Below are 15,925 nucleotides of genomic sequence, written 5' to 3'. Positions count from 1 at the left end.
AGAAGAGTTTAAAAAAGTGGGCCAAATAGTAGAAATTATGGATAAAAGACATCTCAGAAGTAAAAGCTTTTGCGAGGTTTTTCGCTCATAATTAAAGTTATTTGTTTTTGAGCGAGGTGTTACTATGGATGGGTAGAAATTGTAATTTATTCCCATGCTGGCCTGAGTTGGTAAGAGACTAGACCTAAAAAGGCTATAGGTTACAATGAACAGCTACACTCTGTTAAGTTACATATGCATGTCATTTAAAAAGTTGTGGTTGCAGACGGAGTTTTCCACTTGAGGTTCACTTCAAACAATTATTCAGCGAAAAAGCTATGTTTCCATACATTGGGAAGGAGGGAGGGGTCACTATCAGTGATGTGCACGTTTTCCAGAAGAAGATAACTTTCGATACAAGCCTTTAAACTCCCAAACATTTTCATAAGGTTATTTGTTCTGTGAAAGGATTATCACGCTGTCATATTTATAGGTAACGTGGATGGAAATGGAAAACGAGAAACATGCCTCCAACATAATGCGGGATGAATTTGACAGAGGCGAACGGGATCGGAGATAAGTGCTTTCTTGCAAAAAATAGAAAACATGCAAGCTTGGAGTAATAACTGTGCCGAACTGGACAGTGAAATCAACAGTTGAAAAGAGTGAAAAAGCGACGAAGAACAATGGTATTTCACAGCATGAAGGATAGGTAATGAATGAGAATTTTCATATCTAGCCTGCGAGCAAGCTCTCCATTGGGGTCTCGCAAGAGATTCTCGGGCGCGAGCGGTGGATCATGTGCTGATGCTGAAGTGAGCCGCGAGAGGCTTGGGGGCCCGCGAGAGGTATGGGGCTGGGGCCAAAAACCTTTCTCGGCTCGCTTCGCTAGCCGCATGCGATACATCGCTCACGCCCAAAAATATCGGGCAAGACCCCATTGGAGAGCTTCCTCGCAGGCTAAGTTCTCGAGAAAGAAGTTTTCCAGCAGCTGTACCGTTATCTAAGGGACAAATCTATTCCCTCTAACTTTCAGTCAGGTTTTCGACCACTTCACTAGATTGTCTCGGCGTTAATTCAAATTTGCGATAATTGGTTTGAGAATATGGATAAAGTTAAATTAACAGGAGTACTTTTTCTTGACATCCAAAAAGCCTTCGACTCCGTTGAGCATTCCATTGTACTAGAATAAGAGAAAGTCCATTTTTGTGAAGTCTGTGAGAGATAACTGATGTGATTTAAGTCCTATCTTACCGCTGAAGGAAAACAATGTCTCGTAAATGGATGGTTGTCTGCACCAAGAAACATACTCTGTGGAGTTCCTCAAGGCTCTATCCTTGGCCCTTTGCTATTCCTTATCTATATTAATGATTTCAGCCTAACTGCTCAGAATTTACTACAACCTGTTTATATGTTGACGATATTCAAATCTTTGCCACTGGTTTTGATGTAAAAGTACTTACCAATAATATAAATTCTGATTTAGAATATCTTAGGGACTGGCTCACTGTTCAAAGGCTTCCACTTAAAACTCAGCTAATGCTTATTGGCTCAACATATAGTTTGAAATATAAGTCTGGATTTATCTATTGTTATTTATCTCCATTGACAATAATGTGGTTTCATATGTTCCCTCTAATAAATGTCTGGAGTCCTTTTAGATGAAAACTCACATTGAGCATGTTTGTTAAAAAGGCATGCGCTAGTGTAGCAGCTTTAAGAAGAATTACATCTTTCGTCTCTTCAAAACCGAGTAGGGTGGGGAGTGGGGGGTTGTCTGTTGATGTGTTGAATAATTTGGAATGGAAAACCCTTGAATCTAGATGCTTTCATATGAAGGCTTCACTTACGTACAAAATCCTCAAAGATCAATCTTCTCCCTACCTGAGAGACTCCTTTATAAAGACCAATGAAATTAACATTAATTATATCTCAGGAATCTTGACACTTCCAATGGCAAAGACCAATTTCTTTAAAAGCAGCCGTAATTATTGTAATAGTGGTGCAAGGCTCTGGAATAATCGTAACCATGAGGCAAAAGCTGCACAATCACGTTCGCTGGATCACTCTGACTCCCTGTGTTATTATCACTTTACCTACATTAAAATGTGTAGTAAGACCTTATCTACGCCCCACTTTAAAACCAGCCTTATCGTTGTTAAATGTGGCTAGCGTAGCTAAATAAAACTTAACTCGCTTTGTGAAAGCCTCCCACTTAGATGGCTCGTATGTGTTTAGGAATTTTGCGTAGACTTGGCACATTAGACAAAATCGTCAGCATGGCTGGGTTGTAAGTGTTGGGTTAATAGATTTAGCGATTTGAAAAGAATTCGCCAAACTAGTCACAGTGGCCAAAGTCCCCAGATTCGCCAAAATCACCAGGATCACCAACAAGGCAGGCTAGTTTGCGTTGAGGAAATTTACGTAGGCTTGGCGATCTGAACAGTATTCGCCAAAATTGTCAACATTGCCATATATTTGTACCAACATTGACACGTTGTTGGCGAAATTTTGTTATGCCATTTTTGTTGTTGACTGCATTTCTAGACAGAACTGTGGTTGCATGTGGGTACTTAACTTTGGTTGTGTTAATTAGACATTATATTTCTGTTTTTACTAATTGTGTACAGTTTCGGTTACTTCCCAAACCTCATGCAATCAGTTAACTCCTCTCGTGTAGTCGTTTGTGGTGCGTTTATGGTGTTACTACTCACATTTTTTTGTCATAAATTTCCTTGCACGAGGAGGCTTCATCTCATTCAACATAAAGAGAAAGAAAATAAGCAACATATCATTGTGTTGCTATAAACTTATATAAATTAAGATGCAAGATGTAGAGCATGCGCATATACCTTTACTAGTATATACCCAACAGAATAGTCGCGTGTCTGATTAGTCAATGACGAATGCATAAAGAGATTACAGAGTTCAATGCGGAAGTTACCATGGAAGCATAGAAATTGAGCAGCTTTGTGGTGTATCTGTTGCCAAATCCGGTCTCAGGTTAAATCCGTTTTTACCTAAGTTAAATTGGTGATCCTCATTTTAATGCACTCTACCTAGTTTAAAGCAGCTATCAATCCCCTAAAAAGGACTGAAAGCACGTATACCTTCCCTAGAGCTTTGTCTTACGCATCTCATCACATTTTCTCCATGTTTTCGTAATTATCAGAACTGGTCTTTGGTCTACTGCGACGAAGCATATCGGAAAATAAATTATCGTAGCATCTGAAGGAAAATCATGGGAAAATAATAGGTGCCAAATCAGCCTCTATCAGTACAATGCCAGTGAACGAGATTAAGCACACTTGCAGCGATAAATTAATAAGGCCAAGGGCATTTCCTATAGGCTTCTTACAACGTGACGCGGAAAATACTATGTAAACGATTCACGTATCCAACCCGCATTCTGATATCCCCGTCACCATTTGTTCGCAATGGCTTATACGCACATCCCATATTGTGCTTTTGTTGAAAGCTCTCCACATTTTGTCTGCAGCTGCTACTGCTGTGTTGGATGAGATCGATGTGCGGGTCCATTTTCTGTTAGCATAAAGGCCGATCCGCGCCGAAAACATGCGTAAAAAAATCCAAAAAATATTAGCCACGATAAAATTGGGGGAACGCGAGAACTTGTGATGGACGTCATGAATTGTCTGCGCCAGCTTTTATCGCCAGCTGTGGCCGGAAAAAAAAATTAACGTCCTCTGATTAGCCAATTATGGGGAAAGGTGCTTGAGGACGGAGTGATTTTGTTAAGTATATTATAACAAAAACTCCTTTGAACTTGCTCGCGCATTTCGGGATTTATGGTCACTCGTTATGTTTTTAAATTTCTCAAATTGTACTCGCCTACGGCCCGTGCAATTTTGAAACTTTCCAAACATCACTCGTGCACATAAGTCACGAGATGCACTCTCGTTCTTATGATTTCCTATACAAATGATATTAAAGAGAATTGTAATGTATCTACATTTATTCTTCCGACAAAAAGGAAAAAAACCAACGTTTTGAGAAAGTAAATTTCATTCACCTTGTTCACAGGTCTTTCCATCCCAGTAGTATGGAGGTCTACAGGTGCATATGAAGGATCCAATGGTATTATCACAAACTTCATTAGCATCGCACGTCGTATCAGAATCACACTCGTCAATATCTTGAAGAAGAGATTTCAGAAATCAACGTGACGTTAGGTTTTTTTGAAATCTCCTCTGAAGTTGTTGACTACAACTCCTGTGGTGTATAAGTTCTCTACTCTGAGCACGTGCACTTGAAGAAGATTTCACCTCATAAAGCATCGCACACGCTTATAATTGATTTAAGGACGCTCGCACTACTTGTTTATGCGCTACGTTACTGCGCAGGTAACGCGACTGTAATATGTCACGCATTGCTTCAAACATTTTTTAAAACCTTTGCAAAAACCGTGGACGACAACTCTGGCACAGCGTTGGAACAGAGAAGGTGGTGATCAGTCAAAATATTTATGAAAGTCAAGTAGACTACTGCACGACTGTTATTCGCATTAATTTACAGTCGTGTAGTAGTCTACTTTTCAAGCATTAGTAAAAATAACATTGCGACAAAAACGTCGGGGAAAAAATCCAGGCCGGCAAAAGAATGGCACATTTATTTCCAAGTCATCATGAAACGTTAAAGAGAAGTGAGCGGGAGGGAGGAAAAGCTCTGGAAAAGGAAGCTGATCAAGTAGTGGCTGAAAGTTTGGAAAACTCGAGGACAAACCGTTGCGTAATTTTAATGGGGCTGTTTTTTAATGTTTCTATTACCCTGCAAAAACATGTTCAAATGAATGCATGTTTTTAAAGTTCTTTTCCTTTACTTTCATGAAAATTGAGCAGAAATGTATTTTCTTCCTCGTCTACTTGGATAGCGTGGACCTACGAAGTCAGAAAAACCACACTCCAGAAGATGAGCATGACGGCAATGGAGAAATATGATACAAAACACTAACCAAATGAAGATGACACCTGCTTGAAACTTCGTTGCTTTGCTCGAGAAAGTTTTTTTTTTTCAAATAAAACCTTTCATCCCTTCATCGATCGACCTGTCTTAGATCCCAGTCCTTCCTCGACAGGTCACACAAAAACGTAACAAACGAAAATTTCCAAGAGCTCTGCAACATGTCATTGATTTTATTCGTTTAGATCATCGGGGGACCCCATTAATTTTTCTTTAATCATGAGTCACTTACTTAACTCACTATCTACAAAATATGAGAGGATACTCCAGCTTCGCAGTCTCACCGCTGTGTAGCAACAACACGGGGAGCGTCAGTTACCGGTTTTAGGCTGAAGCCAAATGGGCGTATGGTTTGGCGCCAGGGGTCACTCCCGACGGTGGGAGAGCTTATTTAACCTCATTGGACAGCTACCGCCTGCCTTAAGCTGTGCAGTCCTCAGTCAGTAAGGTGCTGTCCCGCCTCTGGCCACCTGCCTCATTGGGTGTGTGGGGCTTAGGATACCACTGAAAAGTGGTCACTAACTCTTGCACCTAATAACTACAAAGAGAGAAAGGAACCTAAGAAAGCAACTTTTAGACTTGGTTGCTGGAATGTGCGCACTATGACACCTGGACTATCCAATGACATGTTAACAATTTCTGACATTAGAGAGACTGCTGTTATTAACAATGAGCTGCTGCGTCTCCAGATTGACGTTGCTGGACTCCAGGAGACCCGACTTGCAGAGTCCGGATGCCTGAAGGAATCTGACTATACCTTCTTCTGGCATGGCAAGAAGGAAGAGGAATTCCGCGAGTATGGTGTTGGTTTTGCAGTGAGAAATTCGCTACTCGACAAGGTTCTGCTTGATAACACTGGTTCTGGTACAGCCCCTGATGATATCAAGGGTAACCTCTACAACCAGCTTGAATCCACCATCCAAGACTACAACAAGCAAGAACCTTTGATCATATTGGGTGATTCAACGCACGAGTAGGTAGTGACAATGAAGCATGGCCAAATTGTCTTGGTCATTTTGGTGTGGGTTAGAATTATGCTCTTATCATGAATTATGCATTACCAACACATTTTTCAGCACAAAGCCACACCACAGAGTGTCCTGGAGACATCCACGCTCAAACAGTGGCACCAGTTAGATCTCATTCTTGCTAGACGGGCCGTCTTGACAAATGTTCTTGTGGCCAGACCCTACCACAGTGCTGACTGCGACAATGATCACTCCATCGTGTGCAGTAAGATAAGGCTTCAACCAAGAAAGTTTCATCATGCCAAACATGAGCGGAAGCCAAAGATTGATGTCACCATGACCCGACATCCAGATCAATCAACTAACTTTGAGGCACGGTTCTCTTCCACTTTTATAGGGGACTATGCAGCACCCTCAACTGAGCAGTGGGATAATCTCAAGACCACTATTTACTCTACTGCACTCCAAGCCTTTGGTAGGAAGAAGCGAGGCCAAAGGAATGACTGGTATGACTCCAACTCTGCTGGACTCGACCCACTCATTGCGTCTAAGCGAAAGGCACTGCAAGCATACAAGGACAAGCCATCTCCAGCGTCACTTCACGCTCTAAGGTCTGCACGAAGCAATGTACAACGTGAAGTCAGGCTCTGTATAAACGAGTACTGGTCTGACCTGAACAGTAACATCCAGCAAGCTGCAGATGCAACATCAATAATATGTTTGAAGGTATAAAGAAGGCCACTGGTCCCAAAATCAGCAAGAACACCCCTATCAAATCAAAGGCAAGAACAATCATCACAGACAAAACCAAACAACTTGAAAGATGGGTGGAGCACTACTCCGAACTGTATTCAGGAGAAAACATCGTTCAACAGTCCGTCCTTGACGCCATCGACCCTCTCCCGCAGATACCCGTACTGGATGAGCCACCACTATTAGAAGAGCTCCCCAACGCTATTGACAAGCTGCCATCAGGGAACGCTGCCGGGAAGGATGGTATCCCAGCTCAAGTCTTAAGAAGTGGCAAATCAAGTTTGCTGGTGCCCCTGCACAAGCTCCTAACACAATGCTGGAAAGAAGGCTCAGTACCTCAAGATATGAAGGATGCCAACATCGTCACGCTGTTCAAGAACAAAGGGGACCGACACGACTGCAACAACTATCGTTGGTCATTGTTGGCAAGCTGTTCGCCCGCATTGTCCTACATAGGCTGGAAACACTCGCAAAAAGGAAATAACCTGAATCCGCTCAAAGAGGTCAACTGTAGACATGATTTTCTCTGTCCGCCAACTACAGGAGAAGTGTAGAGAACAGAACCAGCCTCTCTATCTGGCTTTCATAGACCTGACCAAGGCTTTCGACCTCGTAAGCTGAGACGGTCTGTTTAGTATGCTCCCTCTGATGGGATGTCCACCAAAGCTCCTCAGCATAGTGAAATCCTTTCATTTAAGTATGAGAGGCACTGTACAGTTTGATGGTGATATCTCCAGCGACTTTGAAGTGAAGAGTGGTGTAAAGCAAGGTTGCGTGTTAGCTCACATCCTCTTCGGTATTTTCTTCTCTCTGCTCTTGAAACATGCCTTCAAGTCTTCAACTGATGGCGTCTACCTCCGCTCCAGATCTGACGGTGATCTATTTAACATCTCGAGATTACGTTCCAAGTCAAAGACGAGGACAGTCAACATCAGAGACCTACTGTATGCTGACGATGAAGCTCTCGTCTCCCACTCAGAAGACGAACTTCAAAGGCTACTTGACAGGTTCTCCAACTCCTGTGATCAGTTTGTCCTTACAATCAGCCTTAAGAAGACCCAGGTTATGGGACAGGCTACACCAGCCCAGCTTCTTCTGAAAATTAATGGGAAAAACTTAGACACCTTATCTCTGGATGTGGAAATCAGTAAGCGCATAGGCTTGGCTTTCACAACTCTGTCCAAAATCGCCAAGAGAGTTTGGGAAAACAAACACCTGAAAATACCCACTAAAGTCAATGTCTACAAGGCCTGTGTCATCAGCACTTTATTGTATGGCAGTGAATCTTGAACAACATATTCCACTCAAGAACGGAAGCTCCAAGCTTTTCACCTAAGATGTCTTCGTAGAGTTCTTGGAATTACTTGGCAAGACAAGGTGCTAAACAATGCGGTCCTCTCCAGAGCAGCGACTCCATCGATGTATACACTTCTACGTCAACGCCGTCTACGCTGGCTGGGTCATACCCACAGGATGGCTGATGGCCGCATTCCAAAAGACCTGCTTTACGGTGAGCTCGCAACAGGGTCAAGAAGAAGATGTCGGCCTCAACTTCGCTTTAAGGATGTCTGCAAGCGTGAAATGAAGGCCTGCAACATCAACACGAAGTCATGGGAAGCTTTTGCGGACAACAGAACTATTTGGAAACAAATTGTTTCACAAGGTCTGGAAAGTGGGGAGAAGGCAGTTCGTACTGCAAATGATGGAGCCAGAGCAAAAAGAGCAGCCAGACAGCAAGCTTGTACTACCTCACAGCAGCCCTCGGTCCTTGTTTGTCAGTTTTGAAGCAGAAGCTGCTCTTCCAGAATTGGTCTCTTTGGCCATTCAAGACAATGCTCCTCATCCAAATGACAGTGTGCTACTCCATAGTCTTATCCGACTGAAGGATGCCAACAACAACAACAAGATATGAAAATAAAATAAAAAATCACACTGTAAGAAGGTATATGTATTTTTAATTTTCTCCCTCGTGCCATTGAATTCCGGAAGTGGTGGAAGCTTGTTCTAGAGAACCAATGTTTTGACATTTTTTCAAAGTAACAAAAAGCAAAATGACTGTGAAGTTTGGCGTCTTAAATCCTCTCCGTTCTTGAGATACAGAGGGAATTGTTACACCCGAAAATGGCCCGCAAACTTTCGGGACTTTCGACAAATGGGCCTCAGAGCCGACTTTCTCACCGTATGGAGAGCGCCATTCATTGGTAAAGTACTATGACATATCTTGTATTTTACGCTGGTTAGCGCCAGTGAAGCTCTTTGCAGTACTAACCAATGGCCAGTTAACGCTAACCTTGCTATCATGCAACTTAGCTCAGGGTAGCTATCAACACCAACCCGAGTTAAGAGGCTCTCAATGTTGGGTCCCCTTTGACAGTTGACGGTCATAAATAAGCCATTTTGACTGTTGACGGATACATTTTTAGGTCATTTGACGGTTGACGGTTAATTTTTCGGAATGACGTTGATAACACGAAATTAAAGGGCAAATTTGGCTGCAATTTTTAATAAAACGATATAATTTTGCCCATATTTGAATAACCCAATTAGTGCTATAATTTGTGCAACAACAATGAGATTTTTGGTCTTCGATTATGTGTCTAATTACTTTCGTTACCGCTGGGCGTGCTAATCGCCTGCTCCACCTATGTATATGGGACATAAGAAACATTCCGTAAACTGATAACCCTCCGATACCTACTCACTTCCTCAAAGATTTGTTCAGCCTTATCTTGCAAGAAAATTATTTCTTGTTTAACGGAAAAAACACTTTCAAACACACGAGACCGCAGCATCCTTTGACAACATTTTCATGACTGCGGTTGAAAAGATATCATCAAACTAAGTCTATACAATCCACAGTGACTTTTTTAGAAAAGATACATCGACGACATATTTTCTCTATGGAGCATAACCAAAGAATAAATAAACAATTTCACAGAGCTAGCAAATAGCTATTATCCGACTATAAAATTAACGACTGAGATTCCGATCTTTTATACCTGTCACGGTATACAAACAAGGACACTCTATTCTTGGTGTGCGCACGCACTTAAAACCGACAGAAACTCTCCAGTTCACGCACTTTACCTTCAGTCACCCTTTGGGGGTCAGGGAAAGCGTTATCAAAGGCTAAGCCCTAGGGCCTCTCAGAACTAAGACTTCACTGAAAACTAAAATTTGCAGAAAACAACGCACATTTCTAACAAAGAATACGCCACAGTGGTTATCCAGATAACCTTGTGAACATGCCCTCATCTGAAGTCAGTTTAAGCTCCTGTTGCACGTTGAAACTTTTAGCTGAAACTTAATAAAATGTGCAACGGTGCTGCGAAACAAGTTTAAGGAGGCGTTGCACCGTGTCGGCTCGTGAAACTTGCATGTGTGCTATACTATAACGATCATGCATTTATAAACATCATAACTTGACCCTATTTAAGGAGGCTTAAACCAGTTTTAACACTATCGCTAAACTGTACTATTTGGAAGGATTGAATCTATCCAACTGTTTAACTTTAACGGCAATGTTATGATATCATATGAAACACCAATAAATGCTCAACAAGACGCACTCATTGATGTGACATAATAGGTTACCATGGCAAAAAAAGAACCATCCAGAAACGCCCTATATTTTGTGTTTAAGCGCTAATATCTAAAAAACAAACTGAGTGACCCCCATATTTTTATTGCTGGAGAGTGATAATCACACTAAGATAAATCTTTCTACAAAGTGTAAAAAAAAAAGAAAAAATTCTGGAGCAGATTCATAGCAATCTTCACAGTTAGAATTTTTTAAGGTGGCTCTAAATCCCCTTCAGATATTTTTTTAAAACCTTTGCAGAGACTTTCATCTTAGCCTGCTTATCATTTTTCAGCAATAAGAAATGCGGGTAATTAACCGAGTTCGTTTTTTGAGATATAAGCTGTTACACACGAAATATAGAGCGTTTTTAGATGGTTATCTACAAATGCGCATGTTTTTATTTATTTATTTTTTACAAACGTCAGTTATAAGAAGGGTGGGGAGGGTACGTTACAAAACTGATGCTACAATACCTGTCTCACAGAAAGGTCCCGTGAATCCAGCACTGCACGAACACCGATATCCTTTGTCCGTAAAGCCAACTTGACAAGTTGACTGTCCCTTGCAAGATTTGCCCAAACATACATTCTTGGAAAGGGACAAAAAATAAAACGCTGCTGGTAAACCTTTAAAGTTCTAACGTACCGGATGTTTTCCCCAATAAATAAAATCTGGATATATGGCAAACATGGCGTACCAAAGATTCAACATTTACAATGATCGGGTTGATGTTATTTGGACACGAATATTTAGTGCACAGTTGTGAGATTAATTAGAAAATCTCATGATCGTTGTCACAAAGTAACTTTAATCGCGTATTACTCAAAATGTTATGTTGATTGCTCAGTTACTATTGACAAAGAAACCGAGAAAAGCAACCGGTCTTCAAATACATTGGCTGGCAGTGTACACTGCATTGATCCGCACTAAAAAGACTTTTCTTTCAATGTTGAGATACTTCAAGAAGCAGTCCCTTTTTTCCCACAATAAATTGTATACTTTCTTGATGGGTTATGAATACAGCCCGGAAATCCCCGGTGAGGCAATTTGACGCCCGATGCCACTGACTCCAGGAGTTCGATCGAAAACACTGCCTCAGTAAATTTCTGTTTGGGAGTTTCGAACCGTTAATATAATTTTCCGATACTTCGTTACCAAAAAGCTAAACATTTTTAAACTTAAAGACCACCTTAAAGATTCGCAATGGGAAAATTAATGTGTAGCTCACTTTAACATATGAGGTGTCGTTTTCAAATATTTAGCTCTCTTAAAAGTCAGTCTGTACATTATTTTCTTTCAGCAAAACAATGATTAGTTGGTAACTATGAGACACTAATTCCTTAAGATTTTTTAATTTCTAAATTTTCTGGCCCTTTAATTTTTACCGACAAGGAAATGAAATCCAAACAGATTAAATTCTCTTAGCTGATTGAAAAAAGGGTTGGGTAGATCATAATTTCTGAAACCTAACTCCTTTACCTTTATTCCACGATATCGATACTCTGAATTTTCCTCCAAGTTCTCTATTTCTCCTTCGAAAGTTGAATTATTCAGCTCACATTTGTATTTTCCATCAGTACTCGCCGTTTTCAGATTGTAACTGACGCAGTCGGGATCCATGAAGCAAAGCACGTCACAGAAATCATCATACATTACGTCTTCTGTGCGAATCAGGTGGTTTCGTAACCGTTTTCCGTCTGCTGAATGTGCTGGCTCGAACTCTATTTGGCGACACCCATCTGACATAAAACTAGGTGTTAGCAATCATAAATGAGACAAAAAGCGTGATTTTTTTTCCACCTTTTCATAAGCATGAAACTCTACCAATCTCCAGAATGATTAGTGAGGGATTATGTGACAAAAAAGGAATGCAAGACGACAAAATCTCAGTTTGTAAGATTACCTTTACGCGTTTTGGATTCTTCTCGAATACAACGTTAAACCAATTTTAAAGATATAAGATTTTAATCTTTCCTCATACCAGGCTCAGGTTTGCCGCCAAAACCAAGCATGACAACGCAAAAATTGTGATATATGAAACCACCTGCTTGACGATATATATATGTAACATAGTAACTCGTTGTCGTGGCAAATTGTTCAACAACAAACGCTCATTAATTTCACTTTTCTATCCTCATTCAAATTTCTCATTCAAAACTTGAGCAGGTTGCATTATGTTATATTCATAAAATAAGTATGAAAATATTTTCACTGAGGTGTTTTGAGAATCGTATATGAATAATTAACAATGATTTAGACAAACATATACTGACAAAAACTAGCGATAAAAGCGTCCGACGTTTCGGCGACATCTTGGCGCCATTGTCAAGGGAAACTAAATTAAATATGCGATCTCAAGAGAAACTAAGAGTCCAGAGTCATAAAATTTGCATGAGTTAGACAAAGACCTTAGCCCGAATTGAGTCTCTAACTCATGCAAATTTTATGACTCTGGACTCTTAGTTTCTCTTGAGATCGCATATTTAATTTAGTTTCCCTTGACAATGGCGCCAAGATGTCGCCGAAACGTCGGACGCTTTTATCGCGAGTTTTTGCCAGTATATGTATATGAATAAAAGTAAGAATAACAATAATAAGAATACTAAAGACTTTAATTTATTTTCTTCAGATCATGGAAATTCAAGACTGAGTTAAATTCTCTTTACCTAGGTGATGTACGATTTTTAAGCGAAATCATGATGTCATGGTGATATGCCCTGATCCCGAACCGAAGCTACATTAGAAAGTACTGCTTTGTTTCACACATAAAATGAAGCATGCTCTAACAATTTTGCAGTGAGCATCCTATATTTTGCTGCCTTTCTTCCAAAACGAACATCAAGAAGTAATCATCAATTTCGGAAAACTAACCTTGTGAAGTGCAAAATCGTCCAGGGACCTCAGCAAAAAACTCGAATAACACGAAGAAGACAATTGCGCATATCATGATAGCTCTAAGGGGTAACTGCTTCAAAGATCATAAAGCTCACGGTGTTATAAACTTGTAAAAATGCTGAGAATATAACAATTAGTTCGGTCATGAAATATTAAGAGTTGTTTCAAACCACTCAGTCAGCCAATAGGAATACAATCAATTGAAAGTCAGTAAGCCCACTAGTATTTTGAGTGTCGTTATTGCATACCCATGGCGTGATTCTGGCCTATTTGCTGGTTAAATCCAGTGGTAATAAAGGACAGGGGAACTTTATCTTTTTCCAAGGAACGAGGGTATTGTACAAATTAATGTAAGGTGGCTTTGAAAATTGGAAATTTCACGAAGAATGTACGGGATAATTAGCGCCTTTGACACCCAAGAATTTATCAGTTTTTGATGGCTAATAACTGGCTCGTTTCCAAAGCTAAAAGGCTTCAATTGGAGATTTGACTGAGTTCGACAAGTTCTTTTACCTTTTGAAGTCAAATTGTAAATAGGAGGAAATTCGTATGTTGATGAAATAAATGTAAATTGTCGTTCTTCCAGGGTGTAATAGACTTTAAAGTAAATGCTAAAAGAACTTCGACTTTGACTTCTGGAGAGACTATTTGAGTCACTGTATTATGTTAAAAAGGCTTAGGCGCGCTACCACTCTGTGAAACTGGAAAGGGTTAAAAATAAATTAGTAAACTAGTGGATACTGCATGTAACAAGATTCCATCTCAAGAGACTCAGTGCAGCTCGTTCCAATAACTCCAGGAAGAAAGGACATTTTCATGGTCTGACATATTTTCGAAAAATTTTTTAACAACTTTGCCGATAGTACTATCACCGATTGCTAATTACTATTTTACAATAAAAAAATGCTGTGAGAAAGAAAAACTGCCAGATCGGAAAGTATATTTTTATCTGATGATTCAAATAATCGAATTTTTATTAAGCGTATTTAAAACCAGTTCACATGTATCTTGGCCTAACTGACGGTGGTATATGTAGACCTTTTTCATAATTTGGGCACAGGGTATTTTTGTTTGTATAATAACCAGTATTTGCCTGCTTTCAATCTCTACCAATGTAAACTTATATTTATTGTCCATATAATAAAAAGAAGATTACACGTTAGCTATGAATTTTATGTTCTCGAGAGATATTGTTCTTCCCACTCGAACACAAAATTCATATCTTCTCGCCACCGTGTAGTATCCTCTATTTACTTCATTCATCTAATCATTTCACGGCAACACATGAGCCCGAACAAAATGGCTTGCCCCCAACTGTTTGCCTTCATAGCTCAGTTGGTAGAGCATTGCATCGACGCTTATTTCCCTTTCGTAAACGGTCGTTCCCTTTTTTTAGCTCTGAATTACACTCATTAGGTCTAAGAACTCAAAAGGTTGCGGTTACTGGGTGTTGTGTCTCGCTGGTCATATGAGTTAGGGTTCGGGTTCGGGTTCTGTTTAGGGTGAGGGCTAAGGTGGGCCTCCAGTTTTTCTTTTATAAATATTTGGTTTTTTTTTTCCTTTTTTGTCTTAATTTTTGGTAATATTTTTTTCTTAGTTTGTTTCTTTTAATTTTCTTTGAAGTGAAGTGTGTAGTCGACCGTTATAAATGGCATCGACCGTTTCAAATGGCAACGACCGTTCTGAGAAATGGCAACGACCGTTTACGAAAGGGAAATTTGCTGCACCGGCATTGGAATTCCGTTGAAGCCATCTGAAATTTTCACGTGTCTAAAAAAGACAACCGCTTCAATTGTGGAGATAAAAGCGAAGACCACTTCTACCTTTAACGATCATGACTTCAAAAGAAATTCTCATTTTCTCATTTCACTCACACTTCTGATTAAATGGGGATTATATGAAATACAACTGCTTAGATGGGTTACGAGTGCCTGTGTAAGCAACCCTTGCTTGAATAACCCAATCCGGCTGCCACACCGGTTTTGCGGATGAAGGAAACCAATGATTAAAAAAAAAAAATAGTAAAGCGATTTTGATTGATTAAATTTGTTCGCATACAAGTGGATATATGGCCGGTAAAATCCGTTCTCAGGTTGCATCCGTTTTTATTAATTAGGTTAAAGTGGTGATTCTCATTTTACCAAGGTTGAATACACACTCAGATAAATTGAAGGAACTTTGTTTGATACCTAAATTAAGCCTAGAAAAAAAAACAGGGTCAGTTTAGGATTAGTTTTGGTTATTCAGTAAATGGACATTAATTGTACAGATTAAGTAAATAATGAAAAGAACCGTGTCGGGTTGAGCATGTTCGTCGTTGTGGTGTGGTGGTGAAAACACAAGGTTAGATCTGGAGGGTCCGAGTTCGAGTACTGGTAAATAAATAGTAAACTTCTTTGTGCCTTTGCTGTGTTGTAATGTTGAGAATGAATGGATAAGTGTATGAATGTAGAAACCAATAATATGATACAAAATATTAATTAAAAAGATATGTTGAGATGCGTAAGACAAACCCGGAGGGAAGGTATAGGCCGGTGCTTTCAGTCCTTTTTGGGGGGCTGACAGCTGCTTTAAATTAAACTACAGTACATAGAGTGCATATTCAACCTAGGTAAAATGAGGATCCCTAATTCAACCTAAGTAAAAACAGGTTCAACCTGAGATCGGATTTCACTGACAACAGATACCCTGAAGTTCATTTCGTCACGATTTTATAGAGGAAGTAATAAACGTTTTTCTCGTGCATTGTTGACTTACATAAGCACTT

At 40.0% G+C, this 15,925-nt stretch overlaps 1 protein-coding gene across 3 annotated transcripts in view; it reads right to left on the bottom strand.

Annotated features, from left to right (window-relative positions):
* The window catches only part of LOC138027782 (uncharacterized skeletal organic matrix protein 5-like), a 20,001-nt gene extending 4,076 nt beyond the window's left edge, over positions 1-15,925 (bottom strand). Inside the window, exons 1-5 of one of the 3 annotated variants that reach the window (XM_068875392.1) lie at positions 13,135-15,925; positions 11,743-12,002; positions 10,737-10,851; positions 4,013-4,135; positions 2,694-2,733 (exon numbers count right to left, since the gene is read on the bottom strand). In XM_068875392.1, the coding sequence (XP_068731493.1) occupies positions 2,694-2,733; positions 4,013-4,135; positions 10,737-10,851; positions 11,743-12,002; positions 13,135-13,210 (614 nt within the window). In that variant the 5' untranslated portion in view covers positions 13,211-15,925. Of the gene's footprint in view, positions 1-2,693; positions 2,734-4,012; positions 4,136-10,736; positions 10,852-11,742; positions 12,003-12,166; positions 12,316-13,134 lie in introns of those variants that run through there. The other 2 variants (XM_068875394.1, XM_068875395.1) reach the window with 2 other exon arrangements.

This window comes from Montipora capricornis, chromosome 12, assembly GCF_036669925.1.
Source record: "Montipora capricornis isolate CH-2021 chromosome 12, ASM3666992v2, whole genome shotgun sequence".
NCBI classification, from domain to species: domain Eukaryota; kingdom Metazoa; phylum Cnidaria; class Anthozoa; order Scleractinia; family Acroporidae; genus Montipora; species Montipora capricornis.
This window is presented reverse-complemented; position numbering and strand designations above follow the sequence as displayed.